Source organism: Sinocyclocheilus anshuiensis, unplaced genomic scaffold (assembly GCF_001515605.1).
Source record: "Sinocyclocheilus anshuiensis isolate Anshui unplaced genomic scaffold, SAMN03320099.WGS_v1.1 scaffold880, whole genome shotgun sequence".
NCBI lineage: Eukaryota > Metazoa > Chordata > Actinopteri > Cypriniformes > Cyprinidae > Sinocyclocheilus > Sinocyclocheilus anshuiensis.
Genome location: NW_015548254.1, coordinates 936,904 through 963,732, shown reverse-complemented (window position 1 = coordinate 963,732; position 26,829 = coordinate 936,904). Strand labels below are relative to the sequence as shown.

The window sequence follows — 26,829 nt, the reverse complement described above, 5'->3', positions numbered from 1 at the left end:
GAGGAAATACATCAACTTTGCGCTGTGGATCGCCGGATCGGCTTTCACCGTGGACAAAGCGGAGTCACATGTGATTACCGCAAGCCCGCCGGCCGCACCGTTCTCAAGCTCACCGGCCTCCGCTCACTCAAGGCCGCGGTGTGAGACGCTGTGTTTCGTTGTGAAAGCGAAACTACACAACGCACTGGATAGCTGGCCAATCACAGCACACCTCACTTTTCAGACTGATGAGCTTTGTAAAAATCGACGCGTTTCAGAAAGGCGGGGCATAGAGGAGAAACAATAATGTACAGTATGTGGAAAATAATGTGCTTTTTGAACCTTAAACTGCATAAACACATTTCATTACACCAAATAATGTTCTTTTTAGGAACATTATTTAAAGAACCCCTTTAAATGTGTAAATATCAGGAACATTTTGATTCTACATTTCATGACTCCTTTAAACTTTTCTACTCACTCCATTTGTAAATATATATTGTCCGAAAATCCTGCCCACGTGGTGAGTTAAATTACACCAACATTCAGACTGACATTCAGACCTAATGGACACTAAGTTAAACTCTTCTGAAATAATTTCAACTGTTTGAAAATATAAAGTGATAATGATTCAAGAAATCACTCTTTGAACACTTGAAATATAATTATAGCCACATTTAAAGGAAAACATTACAGAGGAGAAAAACACACAGTAATGCTCAAACCTGGAATGAGCAGCAGCAGGATCAGCGGTGAGAGTCTGGAGTTCATAATCTTCACTTTGTGTAAATTCACATAAACTATGAAAGACACAGAGCTGCTCGTCCTGAAAAGAAGACTCTCATTGAGTTTCACTGTGACACACTTGAAGGGTCACTACAGTCAAAATCATGAATACAGTAAAACACTTTAGAAAGACAGGCTTAAAATGACATTTTAAATTAAATTAAATATTAGGTTTACCTACATTACATGTTGCGGTTGTTCTCAGATTTTACTTGTGATTTCGACAGTCTCTTTTCAAAGCTGTGGCAGCCACTCTGCTGATCTCGTTTCCTTCCCTTTTCTTACTGACACACTTGAACAAATACATTTTTTTAATCAGAGAAAGGAGAAAGGAAATGCTTGTACGATTCAGAAAAAATTTACCATCAAACTCAATTCAGGAAGTCGGTATGACCTATTTAAATTAACATTTATTTTAAATGAGATTTGCATTTTTTTTTTCATCTTTTTTTTCCATTTTTTCCAAGTAGAAATCTAAATAGACAAAAAATTTATTTAAAAAATATAAAATAACAGGGAACGGGTTTTAAATAACAATGGTGAAAATTTAGAATATAGTGACTTTTGTCCATAAAAATTTTTTTGGATAATTTTTCTTACAATAAAGTCGGTAACAGGGAATCAGATGCCCTTTTAATTTGTTTCCACCAATATCTGATCAAGAAGAAAAAAAGTCAAGTAAAATAAAATGAAATAATATTTGTAGCAAACAAAAGCTCAAAATTTTACAGCTCAGATCATGAAGCACTGAAGTCTACCAAGCTGTGTTTAAACAGGACACAGCGTTGCTTGGGCCTAAAATATTAACACAAATACTAATAACCAGTTTTTCCACTTATTAAATTGCTTTTGTGATTTTTCTGTGCATTGTTACTGTGGTTACAATTCATCCATTGAAATCTAAAATGTGAATACAGAAACGAAATCAGAAGTTAAAGATACACAGAACACAAAAGTGCATTTTTAAAGGATCTTTAAGGAATAAAAGGTTTCTTCTTACATTTAGCAAATTTTAAAACCTGGAATACGGTTTTGTTTTGTTTTAGATTTGTTTGATTATGCAGACTGACAGTCAATGATATGTCACTGTCTATGACATCACTGATGTTGCTGCTGACAGTTCTGACTGTTGCTAGGTGATGATGTCACAATGGAAGAGCACAATGACATCACTCCAGCGGCTCCGATGGACAGACAGCAGATGTACAGATGTGGAGCATCAGATTCTGAGACAGACAAATACAAAGACATAAAATGCATTTACAACAATTTTGTTGCCATTGCATCTCATGTATTATAGTTGATTCAGTATATACAGAATTTCTTACCTTCACTTTTATTTATTTATTTTCTTTTTTTTTTTTCTGGGCATTTTTTCCCCCCAGTATACTTCTGAGGTCTGGACGTCAAATCACAGGAAGTATCGCAAGTCAGTTTTACTGTCTAATTTCTCAGGTCTGTAGACACAGGATTCATCCTCACCTTCAGGTCTGAATAGAGATAGAGTAAAGATTAAGAAAACTTCATCACATGTCAAATGAAAACAGCTGAAGTGACCAGAATCTCGATTCAGTTTCACCTGTGACTGTTAGACTGACGGCCGCTGAGCCGTCATTAGTTGTGTTGATGATGTTGGAGTAAAAGCACCTCAGTGTCACTTCTGTCCCCTTCACAGCACAAATGTTTTCACAGGTCACAGAGAGGTAGTCTAATTTTAAAGAGAAGTTTGCTTACAAATGGAGATTCACCATTCATCCATGTTTTGAATGAACAACACTGAACCCCACTGACTTTCATAGACAAAAAAAAAACAGACATTTTTTTGAATACAGTTTTAAAACAACTTTAGGGAAAGTAAATGATTTTCATTTTGGGGTGATGTAAAATTTTATGATGGATTTTCATAATCATACCTGGGATGTGTGGCAGTTGAATCAGTGGTAAGAATCTGGAGATGAAGTCCATTTTTTTCTTTCACTCTTTTTATAATTTGAAATATCTGAAATTCAGAAAAGCCTAAAAATGTTATTCCACAGATATAAACAGAAAAATACATCACAACACTAAAAATGATATTTTAATCACATATACTTACATTAGATTTTGTGAACTTCTCCAACATAGAATTTGATGTTAATGATTTATGGAAAAGCTGCTGGTTGCAAAAGCTGAAGCAGACAATGCCATTCCATTCCTTTCCAATCTTAATTCTTTTTTTTTTTTTATCTTGTGTGAAGGACCAAAAATACACCCTTATTGTTGAGCAACTACAGTAGCTCTATTCATTAGAACTGTTTTATAATTTCCGGTTGATGAAACTTTTGAAAATATCCCACTACACTCCCTTGGCATCGACTCACTAGTATTTAATAATCATTACATTTTAGGAGTGTCAAGTCACATTTTATATTTAGTCACATGACAATCCAGTGCATTTGACTATTACTGTCACAGTGTGCCTACTGTGAAGGAGCGAGTAAACGAAGGAGAGTCCAGAATAAACATAGACTTTATTTTCTTCAACAGGGAAATCACATGTAGGACACGGGATCGACGTACAATTCCAGACAAGGGAAACTCAGAAACACAGGGTTTATATTATGGGACTAATCAAGGAAATCAATGGGACACAGCTGGAATCAAATAAACACAATCAGGGCAGGAACAGGAAGACCAAATAAGGGCAAGGAAGGCACATGGGGAGCAAAACACACACAAAACAAGGAACAGAGTCTGACATTACTGGAGCCCTCCTTGGGCTGGACATGGGAACTGGAGCCCTTTCTGTGCTAAACTTGTGGACAGGAGCCCTCCGTGGGCTAAACTCGGGAACAGGAGCCCACTCTGGGCTGGATTCAGGGACTGGGAAGCGCTTACGAGGAGCTGGCACTGGAGGGTGCTCTGGAGGAGCAGGCAAGAGCAAGCAGGCTGAGAACAGAGCGACTATTTCCATCGCCGTGGGGAGAAATAAACAGGAAACAAAACACTTTTCAAAAAAGGAAAACAAACAAGGAGAGAGGGGGCATCGCTTACTGTTCTGTATTGGTCCGGTATTCTGTCACTCTGCTACGTGGGTTTTCCTGGTTCCCTTGATACAATTAAATCTCCTTATTGATGTGCTTTTTGTCTCCTCGTTCCTCGCTCCGCACTCCCTCACAGTAGCAACGTGACAATTACGTCTCTTACTAGTGGACAAGGTAAGACTCAAGATAACTTCAAGACCAGCACTTTATTTTATATCTATTAAAACCTTAATTTAAACATTCATTGTTTTTATGGAATAGGCCTAAAAAGAAGAAGGCTTTTTGTTTTATCAATGAACACTGCTCTATTCTGAAGCCGCTTTTCGTTCCCTCCAAAATTTGGAGATTGGGGCACCACAATACAGTCCTACATAGAACACAAAATATGCCCATTTTATTCCATAACGATAAGGATGAAATGCCTTAAAATATTATTTGGTTTCCATTTTGTCTCATTTTAATTAAGAAAAGCATTTTTGTTTTCAAGAATATGCTGCTTATAGAAATAATCTAGTTGCATAATGTAAATCTGTATAATAGATATAATATAATAATACAATAAAACAATATTTTAAAAGACATAATGTAGGCTACATGATCAGTAAAGTTTTGTAACTGGAATTTGTTTGAAAGTTTAGAAGAAAATCACAACTCAAAAACAACTTTGCTTTGACATTTAATCATTAATGCAGCTGAAATACTTTTTATTTTATTTTATTAAAATGTGAGAATCATTTAATTTAAATGTAGATAATTGTCTTTATTAAACCTATTCCTATTTTATGATAGTAAATTACATGTAATGCAATAAATAAATAAAAAAACTGATTATGTCATATAAACTACCATTCAAAAATTTGCAGCCAGATTATACTCACGAAGGCTGCATTTATAGGATCAAAAACAAATTCAAAAACATTGAATTAATTAGAATTAAATTCCATTGTAAATTATAATAAAAAAAAATATTTTAATATATTTAATTATTTTCTGTAATGGCAAAGCTACATTTTAAGCAGCGGAAACAATGATACAGTTTTCTTTTTCTGGATTCTTTAATGAACAGAAAAGTTTATTAAAAAAAATGGAAAAGAAAAAAAAAACTACATATATTATCTACGGGCATCTATGAGTCACTCACTTCAACATTTTGTCCATAAATTTGAGTAAATTCTGTAAAACTATGCAAATATACAGGACATTCATAGACATTTGATATGAGCAAAAGCTTGGTCACAATACGGCAGACAGCAATAGTTGGGTTGTTCAGTACTGTAGGTACATTTTAAGCTGGGGCTTAGCTAAGGTTCAGCTGAACTTCACAGCAGCATAATGAACATCATCTGTGGTTGAATTAACAGCAGTAGGAACCGAAGCTATGTTCTTTGTGTGAGACTGCTTGAAATTAATAGTTGAATAATGAACGTCCTGATCCTTTATGTGAACTTCTTGTGTGCAGACTGTAGACAAGGCTACAGCATTATCATACAGCGCAGCAGAACCTGACTGAGAGTTTAGGCAGAAAAGAGGACAGAAAACAAAATATCAGTGACCGAACGCAAAATATATTTCAGCATGTGCATGTGAAATTAAATCTGTTTGTTCAGATCCTCTCACCTGTACACTCCCCTTATTGTCCTCATGTTGTTGAGGTGAATTAGTCTTTCTTCTCCTGTTTAAAAGGCATCATGTCAAAAAAAAAATTAAGGATCTAAAAGACTGAAAGACTTCTTCCTCACAATCCAAACAGCCAACCAATATGATATCACATTTTACTGTATGATTTGTTGCCCTATGTGTGTAATAACAGCAACATAGCATAACATTAGTGATATATTAGCCTATTTTAGCTAGATGAGCGATAGCTGCCTACATACAATTGATCTTTTGCTCATTTCCCCTTTTTTTGACGTAAAATAAAGGGAATAAAGTGAAAATGAAATGAATGAGCTGAAACGCTGGAGGTTTGTTCAGTGTGCACGCTCGCTGACTGAATTCTGCACTCTTGTGAATTCTCTGATCATAAACAGAAAAGTGCAGATGTGCGTGTGATGTAGGCCTCACAAATAAGAGATTAATTTCACAGTGTAGACAGCTTCACTGATTATAACGGGAGTTTTTTGAGAGTGGTTAAACTCGCGCTAGACTATAGTCATATATTCTTTCATAATTTAGCCTAAATGTTCTTTGCTCGCTTTCGGTATATTTTTTATTCGCTGTTTGAATAACTGTGGAAATGAAAGCGTAGCTTACAATGTTTTTAGTAAACTGATCAAGTTAAATACAAATTCATTCGTATTCAAGTATTTTATGACATGGCCCCCATATCTGGTACTTGCTTATAAGGGTTTATGATACTCATTACCTCATTGAGTTTACGCAGATCCATGAATATGCTACCTAGTTCCCGCCTTAACTCATTCGCACTAACTCAGACCTGTTCCACTTTCACAGTTTCACAGTTAAAGGGGTCATTTGGTGTAATGCAATGTGTTTACGCGGTTTAAGGTTCAAAAAACAAATACTTTTTCAAAAACTGTACATTATTGTTACTCCTCTATGCCCCGCCTTTCTGAAACGTGTAAATTTTTACAAAGCTCATCGTCCTGAAAAGCGTGGTGTGCTCTGATTGGCCAGCTATCCAGTGCGTTGTGATTGGCCGAATTCCTCAAGCGTGTGCGGAAATGTTGGGTTGAACTGCTCTGGAACAGTGTTGTAAATAAAACTTAACCACTGATTTCTAGTTGTGTCCTCTTTTGGAAGGCCAAAGAAAGTAGTTTAGCTTTCACAACGAAACACACAGCGTCTCCACGACATGCCTTTTTTCTTTGCGTAAACATTTGGGCGGTGTTATGCAAATCTTCCCACACAGTTAAGTAGATTTGTGGGGGCGTGTTTGAACGAGGCGTTTTAGGAAGGCGTGGAGCACTCTCGAAGCCGCACGCTCACATGAAAACAACGACACGACGGGAGTGTCAGGGCTCGGTCACAAAACCATGAATTACACTAGACCTAAGTGACAGAACTCTGACCCTACCCCCACTCAAAAGGGGGTCCCTAACGAGGAACACCAAAAACAAGACATGACAACACAAGACCAGCACAAACATAACAACACAAGACTGATACACAACAGACAACACAAGACAGGAAAAATCTAAACACAGAGGCGTGTTTGAACGAGGCGTTTTAGGAAGGCGTAGCTGAGCGTTCACTTTTATAAAGAATATCTCTTTGGGTTTGAGACTTTAATCTTTGCGACTTTACGGATCTTCTGTATGCACAAACAGCTTTTAACTCTCCAAAGACAAAGGAAAACATGAAATTGCATAATATGACCCCTTTAACAGAAGTAAACGCTACACAACGGCAGTGGCAATCTTGGATTAATAGTTATCGCTATGTCATTCACTATTTTCAAGAATGAATTCGCGAGTGTGTGAGTGTATATTTGCGATGTATTCAAATTCTGAATGGATTACAGCCTAGAAAGACAAAGAGCGCTCCCCTTATAACCACCAAAAAGCTGTTACTCCTCTTAGTTAATTGCGATTTCATTAATGTTATAATCAATGCGCAGTTAATGTCCTATTTACACCGTGCCACCTTCCTTGTTATAGTGAGAGGATTCGGGAGTGCACAGAACTCATCACTGAACAGAACTTTTTAAGCGGCGATGTCAGGGTTGGGGATGAAGGATGGAGCGAGGACTCAATATTGCAATGACAAACTGGCACAGGACTGCAAACACAAAGAGAATAAATAGTGAGCAAATGAGGAGGGTAATAAGGGAAACACAGGTGGGGCAAATAAACCAATAATCAGGTAACAAGATGGGTGGGGTCAAGACAATTGACATGAGAGCACATGGCACACAGGAAACAAAGACAAAAGCCATGTGCTCACACAAAACAAAAGCACATGGCCAGCAAAACAATCACAAGCCATGTGCTTGAACAAAAGACACGAACACGCAGCTAATGAGAAAACTGATAAGCCGCGTGTTCACACAAGACAAGACAGCATGTAGCCAGCGAAAACCAAGCGGCATGCTACACAGCACAAGACAAAACAAGACATAAAAGCACAAGTCAGTGCCAGCAGTACAACCTGGCAAGTGATTAGAGGGACCAGGGAGGGGCGGGAGGGTTGAGCCAGGGAGGCTCAGGCAGTCCAGGAGTCCCGGGGAGCCAGGGCGGAGCCGGAGGGACAGACCAGGGAGGCTTCGGCTTAACAGGAACCCCAGCAGACAGCCAGGGCGGGGCCGGAGGGATAGACCAAGCAGACTCTCCTGCTTCTGGAGTCCTAACAGGGGGCCAAGGCGGAGCTGGGAGCTTGGCAGGTAGGAAGGGTGGAGCCCATATCAAGGAGGGAGCCGGCATCAGGGCCAGGTGATTAGGCGGCGCCGGCAGGGCAGGGAGCCCGGGCGGAGCCGGCAGGGCAAGGAGCTTTGGCGGTGCCGGAAGGGCAAGGAGCTTTGGCGGTGCCGGCAGGGCAAGGAGCTTGGGAGGCACCGGCAGGGCAAGGAGCTTGAGAGGGTCTGGGACGGCCTCCAGGCCAGCAGCGGGCTCCTGGACGGTCTCCAGGCCATGTGGGATGGAGGAAGCCTTTTTCCTCCTCCGTTTCCGAGACTGGGGCACTGTAACATTGTCGGCCACCTCTGGGGGCGCTGCAGCATCATCGTCCACCTCTGGGGGCACAGCAGCCTCTTTGGCCGCCACTGCGGGCGCTGCAGCCTCATAAGGCACCGCTGGGGGTGCTGCAGCCTCATCGGCCGCCTGTAGGGGCGCTACGGCCTCTTCAGCCGCCTCTAGGGGTGGTGAGGCGTTACCATTCTTCCTCCTACTCCTCCTCTGTTTACGAGAGTGAGGTGCTGCCGTCTCTTCGGCCGCCTCTAGGGGTGCTGAAGCATTGTCGGCTGCCACTAGGGGTGCTGCAGCATCGTCAGTCACCTCTGGGGGAGTTGCAGCCTCTCCAGCAACCAGTGGGGGCGCTGCAGCTTTGTCAGCCACCACGGGCAGCACTGCAGCCTCCTTAGCTGGGGGACGTGCCAAAAACTCCACAAATCCCCCAAACGTCAGGTGGTCCAGCCCCCTCATTCTCCACCAGTTGAGGGGCTCATCAAGGGCATAATTAAAGAGGTCCTTGAGGACCGCATCATTAAACCCCAACCCCTCTGCAGCACCACTGAACTCCAGGGCAAAATTCCTCACGTCAGCCCCCTGTTGACGGAGGGAGCTCAAGGTCTTAAATTGGAGCATGCGCTGGTAGTGGGGGCTGGAGAGATTGGAGGCTGGTGGACGACGCAAACCCTTCTTCCGCTGAGTCCTCATGTTGGCCAGTTCGTTCTGTCAGGGTTGGGGATGAAGGATGGAGTGAGGACTCAATATTGCAGGAAGATAAGGGCTTTATTAAAGGCAGAAACAAAACAAAACAAACAAAAACTACCCCATAGGGGAAAAAACAGCTGGCAACTTGACTGCATGGCAGGACAAGGCACGACAAGACACACGACAGGGAACATTCGACGACAAACTCGCCCAGGACTGCAAACACAAGGACAATAAATGGAGAGCAAATGAGGAGGGTAACGAGGGAACACATGTGGGGCAAATTAACCAATAATCAGGTAACAAGATGGGTGGGGTCAAGACAATTACACTAGACCGAAGTGACAGAACCCTGACACTAGCCCCCCTCAAAAGGGACGCCACCTGGCGTCCCTAACGAGGAACACCAAAAACAAGACAGGACCATGACAGCACACGACCAGAACAAACATGACAACAAGACCGATACACCACAGACAACACAAGACAGGAAAAATCTAAACACAGAGACAAGGAGGGGAGGGAGGGAGGGGAGCCAAGCCAGTGCCAGCGGTACAGCCCAGAAAGTAATTACAGGAACCAGGGAGGGGCAGGAGAGTTGAGCCAGGGAGGCTCAGGCAGCCCAGGAATCTCGGGGAGCCAGGGCGGGACCGGAGGAACAGACCAGGGAAGCTCTGGCTTAACCAGGACCCCAGTAGGCCACCAGGGCGGAGCCGGAGGGACGTACCAGGGAGGCTCCGGCTTAACAGGACCCCCAGCGGACCACCAGGGCGGCGCCGGAGGGAGCTTGGCAGGCAGGAAGGGTGGAGCCCGTATCAAGGCGGGAGCCGGCATCAGGGCAAGGAGCTTGGGCGGCGCCGGCAGGGCCAGGGGCTTGTGAGGGGCTGGAATGGCCTCCAGGCCATGTGGGATGGAGGAAGCCCTTTTCCTCCTCCTCCGTCTCCGAGAGCGGGGCACTGCAATTTCGTCGGCCACCTCTGGGGGCGCAGTGGCCTCTTCCACCACCACTGCAGGCACTGCAACCTCATCAGGCACCGCTGGGGGTGCTGCAGCCTCATCTAGGGGCGCTAGGGGCGCTACGGCCTCTTCAGCCGCCTCTAGGGGTGGTGAGGCGTTACCATTCTTCCTCCTCTGTTTACCAGATTCCTCGGCAGTCGCTGGGGGCGCTGCAGCCTCTTCGGCCGTCTCTGGGGGAGCAGCAGCTTCGTCAGCTGGGGGACGTGCCAAAAACTCCACAAATCCCCCAAACGTCAGGTGGTCCAGCCCCCTCATTCTCCACCAATTGAGGGGCTCATCAATGGCGTAATTAAAGAGGTCCTTGAGGGCCGCATAATTAAACCCCAACCCCTCTGCAGCACCACTGAACTCCAGGGCAAAATTCCTCACGTCAGTCCCTTGTTGACGGAGGGAGCTCAAGGTCCTAAATTGGAGCATGCGCTGGTAGTGGGGGCTGGAGAGAGTGGAGGCTGGTGGACGACGCAAAACCTTCTTCTGCTGAGTCCTCATGTTGGCCAGTTCGTTCTGTCAGGGTTGGGGATGAAGGATGGAGCGAGGACTCAATATTGCAGGAAGATAAGGGCTTTATTAAAGGCAGAAACAAAACAAAACAAACAAAAACTACCCCATAGGGGAAAAAACAGCTGGCAACTTGACTGCATGGCAGGACAAGGCACGACAAGACACACGACAGGGAACATTCGACGTGCCGGGATCCGAACAGCACGCTCCAACATGAAACAGGACACGCAGACGAGAGCGCACGGCTCGAGCACTCTTGAAGCCGCGTGCTCACATGAAAACAACGACACGACGGGAGTGTCAGGGCTCGGTCACAAAACCATGAATTACACTAGACCGAAGTGACAGAACCCTGACAGGCGAGTGGATTTTGACTAACTTAAGAGCTTCTGATTGGCCACTGCATTCAAGAAAACAGATATGTGTGTGATTAGCTACATTACTCAATGCTGCAAAAACAGGATTTAACTAGATTTAAAAACCCCACCCTGCAAGGTGACAGGATTGGTTACATGTTTGTGACAGCAGGAAACAGGTGCTTCAAACAGCCATTTTGGCACACTGCAGTTTTAAGGAGAAGATACTCGCCTGACTGATGAACTTGCACATGGTTTGTCTTTAAGCATATTAAAAACGCCAGACACACATGTAAACAACATTAAAAACTTGAGTTTCACACAGGGGGTCTTTAAAAAACAGAAGAAATAAGGGTAGAATAAAAGTCCGTCAAAACTTGTGATGTTTCTTCTGTGTAGCACCTACTGCTCTGCAGATTGTTCTCAAGGATCTCAATAGTTGGAAAGAGTTCACATGGTCCCTGATCATTTCAGTCTGACTTTAACAACTAGGTCTGGCAGAATTCCCACAGCAAATAAGAAAGCACAGCTGCTGATGCAAGTCGAGATTGAAAATTTTAATTTAGTCATTTTAATGTTACGTTTTTAAAAATACAATATTTTGAAAAGTAAATATCTGGAGTAGAAAACAAATTCATTTAATTTCACCTCAGACCTTGCATGTATGCATTTTCTTCTTGTCACTGCAGTCTTAGAGAAATGTCCGCTTAGAAGACGGGCTAGGTGTGAGACAGTATTTACCGGTTTAAATAAGTAAACATTATGAATGAAAGGTAACTGAGTTTCTTCAGGTTTCCTTAACATTTTCAAGTTATCTCTGTACAATGCCTAATAAAATAGCGTTAATATGCACAGCTTTATACTGCATAGTATATGCACAGAATTTTCATTCATCCTGTCTGCTGCTTTTGTTGCCATCAGTGTTGTAAATTTTAACCGCTTGGTGGATGGAAAAATAAGAAGAATTTGAATAAGGAATTATTTGACTTTTTGATTCATAGTTTAAGTATTTCAAATGTTTTTAATTGTGAGGGTTTCTTCCTTTTAGACTAGCCCGTTACAAAGGTCAGTTTAAACATCAGTAAAATAAGTTGTACATCCCTAGTTTGCACAGAAGCCCTAAACACTGACACAATAGATGAAAACAAATATTTACCTGTACCACAGGACTCCTATGAGTGCAAGAATCAGAAACACGGACAGTATGATTACAGTGCTTAGTAAAACTGTGTTCGACTCGATTTCTAAAAGAAGAAGCATGAAACAAAAACTCAGATATACTCAAAGAAAAAGAGAAATATACTTATGATATTAAAACACTAACTAAATATTAAGTACTTTATCTGAATGCTGCAAACATTTCACAATGAAGCACATGTATCATGAGAGATGTGTTACCTTCTACAGCACAGGAATACTGGTGAAGCTCTTCATTGCTGGCTGAGTCCAGGTACAGCTTGTTAGCTTTAGTGAATCCATTCGTTACCTGTCGTCCGTTCTTGTACCAGATGTAAGTATGTTTGTTGTTCAGAGTGCATTTAGTTGAACAGCTTAATATCACTTCCTGTCCCTCTGATACAACAGATAGGCTGCTTTTCACCTGAGTATCTGAAAAAAAAAATAGCCCATTAGAAATTATAAAGGAAACATTTTGAACAATCAGTTTATAGTGATCAGTTACCTGTAACAGTAAAAATGACTCCAGGTGATCCAGAGTATTGGTCTAAGTCAGTGATGAACCTGAATCGATATTCTCCAGAGTCGCTGATCTTGAGTTCTTTGACTCTCAGTTTGTTCCCCACATACTCCACACGACCAGCAAAATCCTGGTCCTCACGCAGATCCTTGAATCCCCCAGGCTGAACGTAATGCCAGAATGTATTATATACAGTAGAACCAGAGGGATGTGAGTATGTGCAGGAAATGTCTACTGTTGAGCCCACCAAAGCACAGACTCTTCTAGAGGTGTAAGTCACATCCCAGCAGCCACTCTTAGAAATGCCTGAAAGAGACAGAATACTGCGGTGAAACTCACATTTAAGGTATGTTCACGTCAAGATGAAAGTTCAGTGTGAAAATTCAATGTGATAAACATTTTATGATTTTAATTTGACTCAATGGCTGTTAATGGGAGAGGGGTTCTGATCTCTTTCCCACCCATCGCACTGAGAAGTAAACTGTCCAAACAATAAGATTTAGGCTTTTGGTCACATAAACGGAGCTGCTACTAGTACATAAAACTATAACCGAGAGCCGATCAGTCACAGACTATTTTGCTGGCCCTGGGCTGCTGATACACACATTTGTGACTTGAGAGAACATGAACATGAGACAGGAAGTAAGTGTGCAAGACCGTGCCTGGTTGGGAAAAAGCCAAAGCTCAGTGCTCTTAAAGGAATAATTCACCCAAAAATGAAAAATTGCTGTTAATTCACTCACCCTCAGGCAATCCAAGACGTAGGTGACTTTATCTTCAGTAGAACAGTAAAGAAGATTTTTAGCTAAAACCGTAGTCCATGGTGATTCATAAAATGCAAGTCAGCAGTTACCACCACTTGAGAGTCAAATTATTATTATTATTTTGGGTGAATTATCCCTTTAAAGCACACTAAATCCACACTATCTCTACTACTGCTTAGGAAAAGTATCAAGGGTATGCAATGGAACACACCCACTCAGTGAGTGGAAGAACACCCTGCAACTTGGTTGGCACTAGTAGGAGAAACTGTAAAAACAGGAGTAAAACAAATTATTATCTGCTTAAATTAAAGGCAGTTGGACTCAACAGTGATCCTTATGACTTAAAGAACCAGTGGCCCATGAACATTGACATGTGGCCAAGAATAGGGTTCTCTGACATTTATATGTACCTGATTTCAACATCAAAGAAATAAAACAAAGCCATACAAAAGCCTTTACACTTAATCTGCTTGACAACACTATAATACAATACAGCTAGAACTAAATCTGGATGATCACTTGTATCATCGTTATATATATCACCCAACCCTAAAACTTGTTGAAGGCATTATAGAAATAACATTATGATATTCTGTAAAGCTGCTTTGAAACTACTGTATGTGTATTGTGAAGTGCTGTATTGTGGCAAAATCAAAGTGACAAGAACAACAATCGATATTCTGGCTGTTTTTGACAGGCTTCTTGTCTCAAATGGCACACTAAGTCCTCGTGGTCTTCCTCCAAGTCCATAATTTTGTGACGTAATGGCACTATTTAGACACACGAATGCGGAAATTGCACAGAATTTACATGACGAACATTAAAGAGGTCCTATTATGCTTTTTCACTTTTTCAAATACAGGAACTCAAGCCGTTCATGCCAGACTGGGGAGAGAGGTGTTGTAATAATGTAAAATATGTGAAAAATAATGTGTTTTTCGAACAACCTAGTATGAGAGCCTGTTCTAGTACACCCCCAAAACAAAATCAAGACTTTGTAAAAGAGCATAATAGGACCCCTTTAATCTTGGTATGAAAATACCTTTAAATGTGTCCTCATATACTCATGTATGAACAAACACTGATATTATATTAGTGCTAATTCAATAAAAATATTAAGTGTCACTCACACACAGGAGAGGAGGAGTTCATAAGATCTATAGTAAGAAAACAGGAGTAACTGGCAGCAGCTTCGAGTGAAACTTCAATGCTCCTGGAATGACTGAGACTTTTTTCATATTGTCCATTTTTTTTCCAGTAGTAATTCTTAGGTATGGACGTCAAATCACAGGAAGTCTCACAGATCAGTTCTACTGTCTCATTTCTCTGGTCTGTAGAAGCAGGATTCATCCTCACCTGCAGGACTGAATACGGAGTAAAAATTAATAAAACTTGATGAATGAAAAGTGACCAGAATCTCGACTCAGTGTCACCTGTGACTGTTAGACTGACGGAGCGGAGATGTTTAACTCCATCATTCATGATGAACATGAGCTGATATTCTCCAGAGTCTCTCTCTCTCACGTCTGATATTGTGAGTTCTGCTTCGTATTTACCAATGATCTGCTTCACCCGTCCTGAGTAGTCTGAGTCTAAAGTCAAATCTTCAGGTTCATTGTTTTTTCTCCAGTTTGTACTTTGTTTCTCACTGAACCAGAACACAGTTTTGATGTTGGTGTCATCGTAAGAGCACTTCAACTGCACATTGGTTTCCCTCAGAGCACAAATGTTTTCACAGATCACAGAGATGCGGTTCAATGTTAGAGAGCCTGATAAAAAAAAAAAAGACAGAAAGGAAGAAAAGAAAATTAACAAAGTAACACTGAAAACAAAAGGTTTGCACTGATAGAGAGATTCTCATCTGACAAACCAAGTGATTCACTATGAGAGCAGTGAGGCATCTCTCCTTAAAGTCTAAAATGTCTTTAGTCTGTGTTGGAACAAATTTTTATGAAATAACTGCAATCTATTAACACAATAATCTTACCTGAAATGTGTAGAAGTAGGATCACTGATGCGATTCTGAAGTCCATGCTTTAACTTTCAAAATAATTCACTTCTTTGTCTAGAGTAAAAAAACAAGAACAACGTAGTGAGGCAAGCACACATTAATTTCAAGCCATTTATGACAATAGCTCCTACATTAACTGGATTTGTTTCAAGTTAAAACATGGGTAAAGAAATGTGCTGTCAATGTCTGAAGTTTAGCAGGCAATCAGATGATCTTATTTCCTTCCTTTTTCTCCAGTCTTTTACCCACTTGTTGTTGGGCAACTGCAGTTAACCACTCACTTCTTGAGCATCTCTATGTTTGGAACTTACCAGTTAAATTTTAGATTTTACGTTTCCCAAACAGTTGAGTTAATGACAAACAAGGATAAATCTTGTTTAAAACATGTTTAACATTTACAGAAATGTGTTTGTTGATTTCATATGGTTTTGAAAAATGGCTAGGCTTTAATGACTATTAAATTAAATTAAGTATTTTCTTTACACCCTAAATATGAGTGAGTGAATGTCAATATCTTCAAAAATGATTAAAAATATGTTTTAAAGCATTTTTGTTTTATTATTATTAAAAAAAAATTCATGAATTAATTTATAAATATATTTTCGTATGGCACCACATGACAGTCCCACCACATGATATTTCGTAACCCAAAATAAACTTGCTTTGTCATAAAAACATTCAATTTTCTAATATTTTAAGTGACTTATTGACTGTCACTATGGTGTAATTTTCTGTTTTGTTTTGCCATTTCAATTGTTTTTCAAATATAAATACACAGTGAAGCAGGTTTGATAATAGTATTTCTGTCAGGTCCACTATCGTCAAAATGATTAACACCTTGCATACAGTGTGGATTGGCGGTATGGTTCTGTTCTGGGCAAAAACTCCCCGCTCATCCATGCAGCCTGTCATGAATGAGCAGGGAGAGCAGTAATAACCCCCAAACAAACCATAGGCTGTCACACCCCAACCACAAACTGATGATAAATCTGAAAGGAGAAGCATGTCCTTCTGAAACTGCAGAGGCTGGGGCAGCATGGCCCTTACAGGAGAAGAGTCGCAGCAAAGGGGTGCTCATCTTTATAAGCAGATGAGAAGAGCGGCATGCCCCTTTAATGCAGTACCTGAAAAGATTAAGCAACAAGCATATGGTCAACACCCAAATATTAAGCAACAAACATATGGCCAATACCCGAAGATTAAGCAATAAGCATGTTGCCCTTACCCAGATGATGTTGTTAGCATTTGAATAACAGCCTTTAGTAGCGAAATTTAGTACAACTAAAGTGATGATTTGTGGGCAAAGAATCCATATCAATGATATAGGGCTGCGAGAAGCGGTGCTCGCTCAGGTCTTCCAATCTTGCAGCTCATTTCAATCAGTGCAGTGAATTTGCATTAAAGTTCACGAACTTGAATCTGGTGAGAAACGGTGTGGGGAACAAACCCCTTTAGCAAACTTCCCGATTTTACACTTCCCATAGAGACAGAATTCGCCATCTAATTTGCTCCGGTGTACAGGATTCATCTATCTACTAATTTAATCTATGATACAGTGATTTTAATATTATTAGTGAAATGTGCTCATTTATTTTAAAGTTGATTCTCAAAAATCCGTGATTTTGAGTAAGGGGTCAAGGATCTGCAAGAAATGGGACCCAAATGCAAATGAGCATGACATGGGTATTTTATTAACAAGACGTAGACTAGAACAGCAGGGGGAATGAGGAGTGAAACAGTCCAAACAGCGGGGCAGGGCAGATGACACAATACGGGCAGGAGGGACGACCACTGAGACAGTCCGAGATGGCCACGGACTCGAGCACGGAGGAGACAGCTCCAGAGGAAGAACCAGGCAGGAACACAGGGAACCCGTAGCTTGAAGTGAAACTCAAATGTCGCACCAGTCTAGCCACCAGGTAGGGACTCACAGCACCAGAGACTTGACACATGAGAGAGGAGAGCTGCTTCCAGGCAGTGGGGGGTCAGTGGCTAGGGAATCTGGGTTAGGGCAAGATAGGACAAAACACGAAAACAAACAAGACGAGGCTCAAGACAACACAACAAGAGACAATTGAAAACAAAAATGTGAGCAAAGCAAAAGTAATAAATAACCAAAACTATCCAAAGAAATAAATCAAAGAGTAAAACCAAAAAGCCAAGATCCAAAAAGGAACTGGAACCGCAAAAACAAGAGTAAATAAAACCTAAATCAAAATTCAAACAGCAAGAACTACACAGAACTAGAAGAGACAAAAAGGAAACGAGGATATAAAATAACTTAAGCAAGATCAAAAGGATAAATTCTGGACCAAGAATCAAGTAAACACCAAAATGAACCAGCAGAGACACAAGGAAAAGGAACCCAACATATGGAGCAGCGCACATGAGGATCAGGTGAAAACAATCAAGCAGACAAGAATAAACAAGGGGGCGTGACCAGGGGAAACAAGGAGGTGGGACAAGAGGAGAACGTGGCAGACACAAACAGAGAGAGAACCATGTGCTTAGACACAAAACAAACAAAGAAACATTGAGCAAAAACAAGACAGTCAGGGCAGGATCCTGACATAAGGTCTGTTTGTATTTGACTTTGAGTTATTTTGTACAATTAAAAGACTGTATACAGCCAAATAGCTCAAGTAGGAAAAAACTTTACTACACTAGCATTAGCAAAGCTACTGCTCATTGAACAAAGCATCATGCATCAGTAGTAGTACATGCAGTTATCCATAACCATAAGCTCTACTCTTCTGCACAATGGCAATGACAGAAACTTCAACGATTCAAAAATTTTACATACACTTGAGGTCTTAACATCCATTTGAACACTTGCGGCAAACTCATGAAATCTACATCATGTAACCAGTGGTCAAGTCCCAAGACACCAAGAGTGTGGATTGGAATGGGCCCCCTGTCCTCGTGGTCTTCCTCCATGTCCATATTTCTGTGACGTAGCGGCACTTTGATTTGAACAGAAAAAGTGGAAATCGCACAGAATTTTCATGATGAACATTAGTCTTGGTATGAAAATACCTTTAAATGTGTCCACATAAGATGACTAAGATCTGTGACTGTTAGAATGATGGCCGCTGAGCTGAGATGTTTAACTCCATCCTTCATGATGAACATGAGCTGATATTCTCCAGAGTCTCTTTCTCTCACGTCTGCTATTGTGAGTTCTGCTTCGTATTTACCAATGATCTGCTTCACCCGTCCTGAGTAGTCTGAGTCTAAAGTCAAATCTTCAGGTTCATTGTTTTTTCTCCAGTTTGTACTTTGTTTCTCGATGAACCAGAACACAGTTTTGATGTTGGTGTCATCGTAAGAACACTTCAACTGCACGTTGGTTTCCCTCAGAGCACAAATGTTTTCACAGGTCACAGAGATGCGGTTCAATGTTAGCGAGCCTTATTTAAAAAAAAAGAGAGAAAAGAGAAAGAATTAAGTAACATTGAGACCAAAAGGTTTGCATTGATGGAGAGATTCTCATCTGACAAACCAAGTGATTCACTATGAGAGCAGTGAGGCATCTCTAAGTCTAAAATGTCTTTAGACTGTGTTGGAACAAATTTTGATGAAATAACTGCAATCTATTAATGCAATAATCCTACCTGAAATGTGTAGAAGTAAGATCACTGATAAGAACACTTCAACTGCACGTTGGTTTCCCTCAGAGCACAAATGTTTTCACAGGTCACAGAGATGCGGTTCAATGTTAGCGAGCCTTATTTAAAAAAAAAGAGAGAAAAGAGAAAGAATTAAGTAACATTGAGACCAAAAGGTTTGCATTGATGGAGAGATTCTCATCTGACAAACCAAGTGATTCACTATGAGAGCAGTGAGGCATCTCTCCTTAAAGTCTAAAATGTCTTTAGTCTGTGTTGGAACAAATTTTGATGAAATAACTGCAATCTATTAATGCAATAATCCTACCTGAAATGTGTAGAAGTAAGATCACTGATGCGATTCTGAAGTCCATGCTTTAACTTTCAAAATAATTCACTTCTTTGTCTAGAGTAAAACAACAAGAACAACATAGTGAGGCAAGCACACATTAATTTCAAGCCATTTATCACAATAGCTCCTACATTAACTGCATTTGTTTCAAGTTAAAACATGGGTAAAGAAATGTGGTGTCAATGTCTTTTTATGTCAGTTTAGCAGGCAATCAGATGATCTTATTTATTTTTCTCTCCAGTCTTTTACCCACTTGTTGTTGGGCAACTGCAGTTAACCATTCACTTCTTGAGCATCTCTATGTTTGGAACCTTCCAGTTAATTTTTAGATTTTAAATTTCCCAATCAGTTGAGTCAATGGCAAATAGGGATAAATCTTGTTTAAAGCATGTTTCAAATGTACAGAAATGTGTTTGTTGATTTCATATAGTTTTGAAAAACCTTTACACCATTTTCAACAAAAGTAAAATTAAACTCTAAAATGTGATGTAATTGTGACCATCAAGAAACAAAAAAAAAATGTTTCTTTACACCCTGAATATATGAGTGAGTGAACATCTTAATCATTGTCTTCAAAAATGTTTTAAAATGTTTTAATGTATTTTTTCATGAATTATTGTGAATTAATTTATAAATATATTTACAATTGACACCACATGACAGTTGCACCACATGCTATTTTAAATAAATAATAAAAGATATAGGAAAGCTACTTCAGGCATTTTTAGTTAGGCTTTTTTTCCCATTTCAATATCAGAATGATTAATAACATTCAGAAAAACAGTTCATTTGATTGTCCACAATATGATGGATATGCACTGGAAACCAGTTAACAATTTACCAGACCTATTTTGATACCCGAGTTTCTGAGTTGGGCGAGTCATAAACTTTAAATATGGCAGAGGAGAGAAACAAAGCTGTATTAATATAAAGTTTTATTCGTTTTTCTCACAACATCTACATTGCTTTCTTCTACCATTACGGCCATGTACAGTATATTTACGTATAAAAATAACCATTTGATGCATATTTTTTGTATTGAACACAGCAAAAACAGAGAAAGTGTAGATTGCACAGTGAATGTTCATATAGTTACCAATCAATGGGATGCTACATCTTATTCAAACCTGTTGGATCTTGTCTAAATATCTTCTATACCTTTTGGCTTAAGACTTTCCCAAGAAACAGGCAAGAATGAATTTATGAATGGGCCGTCCACTGTGATGCCTGTTCTTTCCGACAACAAAGCAAACGTGACAATTACAACTTCAGAAGTGGGAAGTAGGAAGTTTCTAAAAGCACGTGAAGACAGCATTAATAGGACATTTTCATAAATACTGGTCAAGAAGTGACACACACACACACAGGCTACTAGGAGACTTTATTGGATTATTTTGTAGACCAGTTTCTTCTAAAACATGTAAACTAGTTTACAGCTTCATTGTGTTCTTCCATTGTGAAATTATCACCTGGCAACAGACAGAACTGTCTGCAGCAACATCTGTGATACTGTGATGTCATAGACAGTGACATATCAATGACTGTTATTCTGCATAATCAAGCAAATCTAAAACAAAACAAAATGATAGTCCAGGTTTTAGGTTTTCCCCCTCCATATGCTAAATGTAAGAAGAAAGTTTTATTCTCTAAATATCCTTTAAGGATCCACTTTAATAAAGTGATGTCTCCTCTTTATTTCTGCAGGTGGTCACTTTATTTTATATTTCAATGGATGAACTGTAACCACAGTAACGATGCACAGAAAAATCAATAAAATAATTTAATAAGCATACAAACTGGTTATTAACCAGGATTTGTGTTCTAATATTTTGGGCAAGCAATGCTGTGTCCTGTTTTTAGATTTTCAGGCCTTCAAGCAGGGGGTCGAGTTTCGCAATCATGCATTAAGTACGTAATAAAAACAGTGTTTTATCTGACCATAAAAATTAAGTTTATTAAAAAAAGAATGGATGGCTTTTAATTTGTATTGGTAAGGGTTTTGTGAGTTTTCCTATGTTTTTTTTTTAGACATGTAGGTGCAACATTACTTATTGTCAACAGATTTTCAAAAGGTACCATCAATGCGTCTGGAATGAGCAAGATCATTTGAATATTGTCAGTTTCTTTTTTTTTTTTTCCAGTAGTAAATCTGAGGTCTGGGCGTCAAATCACAGGAATTGCCTCACAGGTCAGTTCTACTGTCTCATTTCTTGGGTCTGTAGATGCAGAATTAATCCTCACTTGCATGTCTGAATAGAGTAAAAATGAAGAAAACTCAATCACAGTAAACAATTGTACGTGCAGGAAAACCCTAATATGGACAAAGGCATCCAGCGATCGCGGTAGCTGAGCTGAATAAAAAGCAGAAACATTGGTCTACGGTCAAAACTAAGACAATCTACATTTTCCTACTATGTAGTTGCCTAGTCACTGTTGTTTATTTCATGTGGTTTATGTGGCCGCTGAGCCAGGCAATGACCAAGCGTTATTTTTACTGTCCACTACTATCAACTACTCTCCTGCTGATTTGATAATGGTGACGTCTGTCAGATGCGTGCGTGTGTGTTTGGTGTGGCCGCCGTGCTAATGTTCTTATCGTTATGTTCTTAACACTGCTTATGATGACATACAGGCGAATGCTCTTACAGTGGCTCTTACAGTACATTAAACAGTGGTGTTTTCAAGCAGGTGTAGCTGTATTGGCCTATTTTCATAACAAATGCATTTTAGGCTAGGCCCACCCAATTTTGTCTGGGCCCACGGTGATTCCTGGCTATGCTAGTGGTGTGGATGTTGTCATATGAGCACTTCAACTGCACATTGGTTTCTCTCTGAGCACAAATATTCTTACAGGTCACAGAGATGCGGTTCAATGTTAGAGAGCCTGATTATATAAATAAAATATAAATATAATAAAAAAGTTGAAAAGTTTATAGTTTTCAGCACTGGACATTAACACTGCTACTGACACTCTTTGCTTCACTCTAATATCTTGCTTAGACACTCTAACATCTTACTTAGACAACTTTTTCCCCCTTTCATCCAGACCATCACGCACCACCCCCTCAGCCTCTGCCCCCTGGCTGCCCGATGTCCTCCGTGAACATCGCTCTAGGCTTAGGGCTGCAGAAAGGAAGTAGCGCAAATCAGTCACTCCTCTCTTCCTTCTCTGCAAATGTCTCCACTGCTAAAACAGCATACTATCACAACAAAATTAACAATTGTTCCCACTCTCACACACTTTTCAAAACCTTCTCCTCTCTTCTTTGTCCAAAAACACATGCAACACGCAACTTTCATCTCTATCTCTATCTCTCTCTTGCTAATTCATTCAAATAAATGATATAATTAATTCATTCAAATAAATGTGATCTTACCGCACTACTTCATCTGTGTCTGATTTAAAGCAGGCAGAATGCTAACGAGCCATAACTGACGAAAATTACCGAGTGTTTGGACCATTTCTCTTCTCTGTCTACATCATCATATGGATCTGTCATTCAGAAGCATGGCTTTTCCTATCACTGCTATGCTGATGACGCTCAACTAGTTCTACTCATTCCAACCAGATGATCCGATGGTAGCTGTTCGCATTGCAGCCTGTCTGACAGATATTTCTGGCTGGGCTGGATGAAGGACCATCACCTTCAACTCAACCTTGGTAAGACAGAACTGCTCGTGATCTCAGAAAACCCAGCACTTCATCACAGCTTCTCTATACAGCTAGGTTCGTCAACCGTAACTCCTTCAAGGACAGCCAGGAACCTTGGAGTTGTGATTGATTATCAGTTAAGCTTCACAGACCATATTGCTACAATGGCCCAGTCCTGCAGATTTGCCTTATACATCATTAGGAAGATTAGACCCTTCCTATCAGAGCAGGCCACACAACTCCTTGTCCAAGCACTTGTTCTCTTGTTCTCTTGTTATCTCCAGTCTGGACTATTGTAATGCTGTCTTGGTGGGCCTTCCGGCGTGTACTATCAAGCCTCGGCAACTGATCCAGAATGCAGCAGCGAGAGTGGTTTTCAACGAGCCGAAGAAAGCTCACGTCACACCTCTCTTCATCAGTTTGGACTGGATAATAATAGCCGCTCGCATCAAATTCAAGGTACTGATATTTGCCTACAAGACAACCACTCGCGCTGCACCAATATCTAAACTCACTAGTTCAGACTTATGCGCCCTCCAGAAGCTTGCGTTCTGCAAGTGAATGATGCCATCCTAAAGAGGCACAAAATCACTCTCACAGATGTTTTCCTGGACTTTTCCCAGCTGGTGGAATGACCTGCCTATCTCAATTCGAGCAATTCGAACGTCGATCTTTTTCGCCAGCACCTGACCAATTAATACTAGCACTTACCTATTCTATTAGCTCTAATTTATTAAAAAAACACAAAAAAAACACCTTGCTATGTGTACTGTGCTAGACTAATTGAGACTTGTCACAGCACTTGTATACTGTTGCTCTCTTGTTGGTTTGATTGCTTCTATTGTTTTGCTCATTTGTAAGTCTCTTTGCATAAAATCATCTGCTAAATGATTAAATTTAAATGTAAATGTAAAGAAGTGCTTTTACAAAAGTGGTGTTTTTGAAGTTTAGTAGGCAAACGTATGATCTTATTTCCTTCCTTTTTCTCTCCAATCTTTTACCCAATTGTTGTTGGCCAATGGTGGTTAACCACCCACTTCACAAGCATCTTTCCAGTTCATTTTTAGACTATGTTTGCCAATCAGTTGAGTCAATGATGAATTATGAAATCCTGTATAAAACATGTTTCAGTTTTACAGAAATACATTTGTTAATTTCATACGGTTTTGAAAATCATTTCACCACTTTCAGCAAAAGTTAATTTAATGACTCTAAAATGTGATGTAACTATAACAATAAAAATATCAATTTCTCTGATATTTGAAGTGATTTATTGACCATCACACACAGTCACACAGTGTCTGTCAGGGTCCTCTCTCTGATATTAATATTTTTTAATTGTTTTTCTCAAATGTTAATCAGTAGTGAAGCAGTTTTGATAGTAGTATTTTTTTTTAAAGATATAGCAGTAAAGAATAGAGCATGTAAGAAAAAGTGAAGACGTCGAAGATCTTGATGAAGAATAACTTTTATTACAGAATAGTAGTGACAAAGTACATGTAGTACCTTGGGTTCGACGGAGTCAGACTGAACCCCGAACATCCTAAGCTCAATCATTTTATACAGTATTACGTTCATCTTCCCGTTCAACATGTAAATTAAGTTTCGTTTTAAATGTAAATTGCGGATGACAATGAAAGTGATAGCCTTCCGTTCCCACATCTTCGGTAGACTCAAGTGGGAACAACCAAATGTTAAGGTGATAAGATTAAACAGAATCCATAGCGGTTATTTCATGTACAGCAGATTTCATGGTCAGCAGATGGTTCTTGACGGCCTGCTGCTGCCCTCCTGAAGATTGTGGATGCTGGGCTATGTGAAGTCGATGCTTTATTCCCAGTATTTTTGCAAGGTCTGCATGGATCTTTCCTGTGAAATGGGTACCTCTATCACTTTCCAAACTCAGAGGAAGGCCAAATCTACAGAAAATTTGTTCCCAAAGTACTCGTGCTGTGGCAGAAGCTGTATCAGATTTTATTGGAAATGCCTCGATCCATTTGCTGAATGTGTCAACAACCACTAATATATATCTGTATCCACCTTTTGCTGCAGGTAAAGGACCGATATAATCAATCTGGAGGTTTGTCCAGGGGCCTTCAGAAAGACACGTAGGTCTTAATGAACCTTTCTTTTTAACTCCTGATGGATTCATTTTGAGCACGTTAAACAATTTGCACAGTTATCTTTCACATCTTTATCCATACTTGGCCACCAGAACATATTGAATGGGTCACATTTGTTAATCAAGGCAGACTTGAAACTGACATCATTCTGAGTAATATCAGAATTGCCACTGAACGTTTTAAACGTCTCCAGTAGTCGTTCTGAAAATGTAGCTGGATGCTCCCCTTTCCTCATTTGCGTTTCATATATTTTATCCCAGTTAACTGACATCACATCTAAGACTTCGTTTCCCTGACAAATCCAGCAAAAAGAAAGAAACCGCTTTTCTTACTACTTTTTTCCTGCTTTTTGGAAACTCCTGTTCTGGGTGGCTCGCCAATGTAAGAAAAAGTGAAGACGTCGAAGATCTTGATGAAGAATAACTTTTATTACAGAATAGTAGTGACAAAGTACATGTAGTACCTTGGGTTCAACGGAGTCAGACTGAACCCCGAACATCCTAAGCTCAATCATTTTATACTGTATTACGTTCATCTTCCCGCTCAACATGTAAATTAAGTTTCGTTTTAAATGTAAATTGCGGATGACAATGAAAGTGATAGCCTTCCGTTCCCACATCTTCGGTAGACTCAAGTGGGAACAACCAAATGTTAAGGTGATAAGATTAAACAGAATCCATAGCAGTTATTTCATGTACCCTTTTGGTCAGCAGATGGTTCTTGACGGCCTGCTGCTGCTCCCACGCTATAAAAATTTGGAGTGGACGCTGGGTCGAGGCAGACTATAATTTCTTACAAGCAATGTGACTTTTTTGAATTTCTTTTTCTTCATTATAATATCAGAATGGTTAATATATATATATTTTAAATGCTCATGACAAAAAAGGTTCACTCATGTCATTGTAGTGTAAATCATAATAATACTTTTTGGTATTTTTGTGTTCAAGTGCATGATGGAAGTTTGACGTAATATGATAAAACGGAAGAAAAAAAACTGTTCATCTGATTGTACACAATATGATGGTGACCAGTTAACATTTACCAGACCTAATCTTAAAGTTCACACCTTCTACTATTACTTTTGAAAAAACATAGGAAAACCCACAAAGCAATTACCAATGCCAATTAAAAACCATCCTTTTTAATAAACTTATTATTTTCACGGTCAGATAAAACACCATTCTAATATGTACTTAATGCATTATTGCGAAACTCGATCCACTGCTTAAAGTCCTGACATATCTGAATAAACTAAAACAAGAAACAGAATTGCTTGGGCCCCAAATAATAGAACAAATCCTTTTTAATAACCAGTTTGTCTGCTTATTAAATTGTTTTATTGATTTTTCTGTGCATCATTATTGTGGTTACAGTTCATCCATTGAAATATAAAATAATGTGTGCACTTATACAGAAATAAAGAAATCATGAGATATTATACACAGAACACAAAAGTTGTACCACTTTATTAAAGGATATTTAGAGAAAAGGTTTCTTTTTACATTGTTTGATTATGCAGACTGACAGTCATATGTCACTGTCTATGACATCACAGTATCACTGATGTTGCTGCTGACAGTTCTGACTGTTGCCAGGTGATGATGTCACAATGGAAGAACACAATGACATCA

The 26,829-nt window shown here is 39.9% G+C and overlaps 2 protein-coding genes across 2 annotated transcripts in view; both read right to left on the bottom strand.

Moving 5' to 3' along the window:
- LOC107655337 (uncharacterized) overlaps positions 1-1,020 on the bottom strand; it is an 8,198-nt gene extending 7,178 nt beyond the window's left edge. The window contains exons 1-2 of the mRNA XM_016442794.1: positions 947-1,020; positions 705-805 (exon numbers count right to left, since the gene is read on the bottom strand). Of these exons, the coding sequence (XP_016298280.1) occupies positions 705-805; positions 947-948 (103 nt within the window). The 5' untranslated portion in view covers positions 949-1,020. The remainder of the gene's footprint in view (positions 1-704; positions 806-946) is intronic.
- A 3,867-nt stretch (positions 1,021-4,887) lies between these two features.
- Positions 4,888-19,569, bottom strand: LOC107655396 (sialoadhesin-like). Its single transcript, XM_016442871.1, has 8 exons — positions 19,400-19,569; positions 18,526-18,873; positions 14,583-14,816; positions 12,674-12,994; positions 12,391-12,600; positions 12,149-12,236; positions 5,406-5,469; positions 4,888-5,294 (listed from the first exon to the last, which is right to left on the bottom strand). Exons 1-8 carry the CDS (start codon positions 19,443-19,445, stop codon positions 5,097-5,099), a joined length of 1,509 nt encoding a protein of 502 aa, XP_016298357.1. The 5' UTR covers positions 19,446-19,569; the 3' UTR covers positions 4,888-5,096.
- Positions 19,570-26,829: the final 7,260 nt, after the last annotated feature.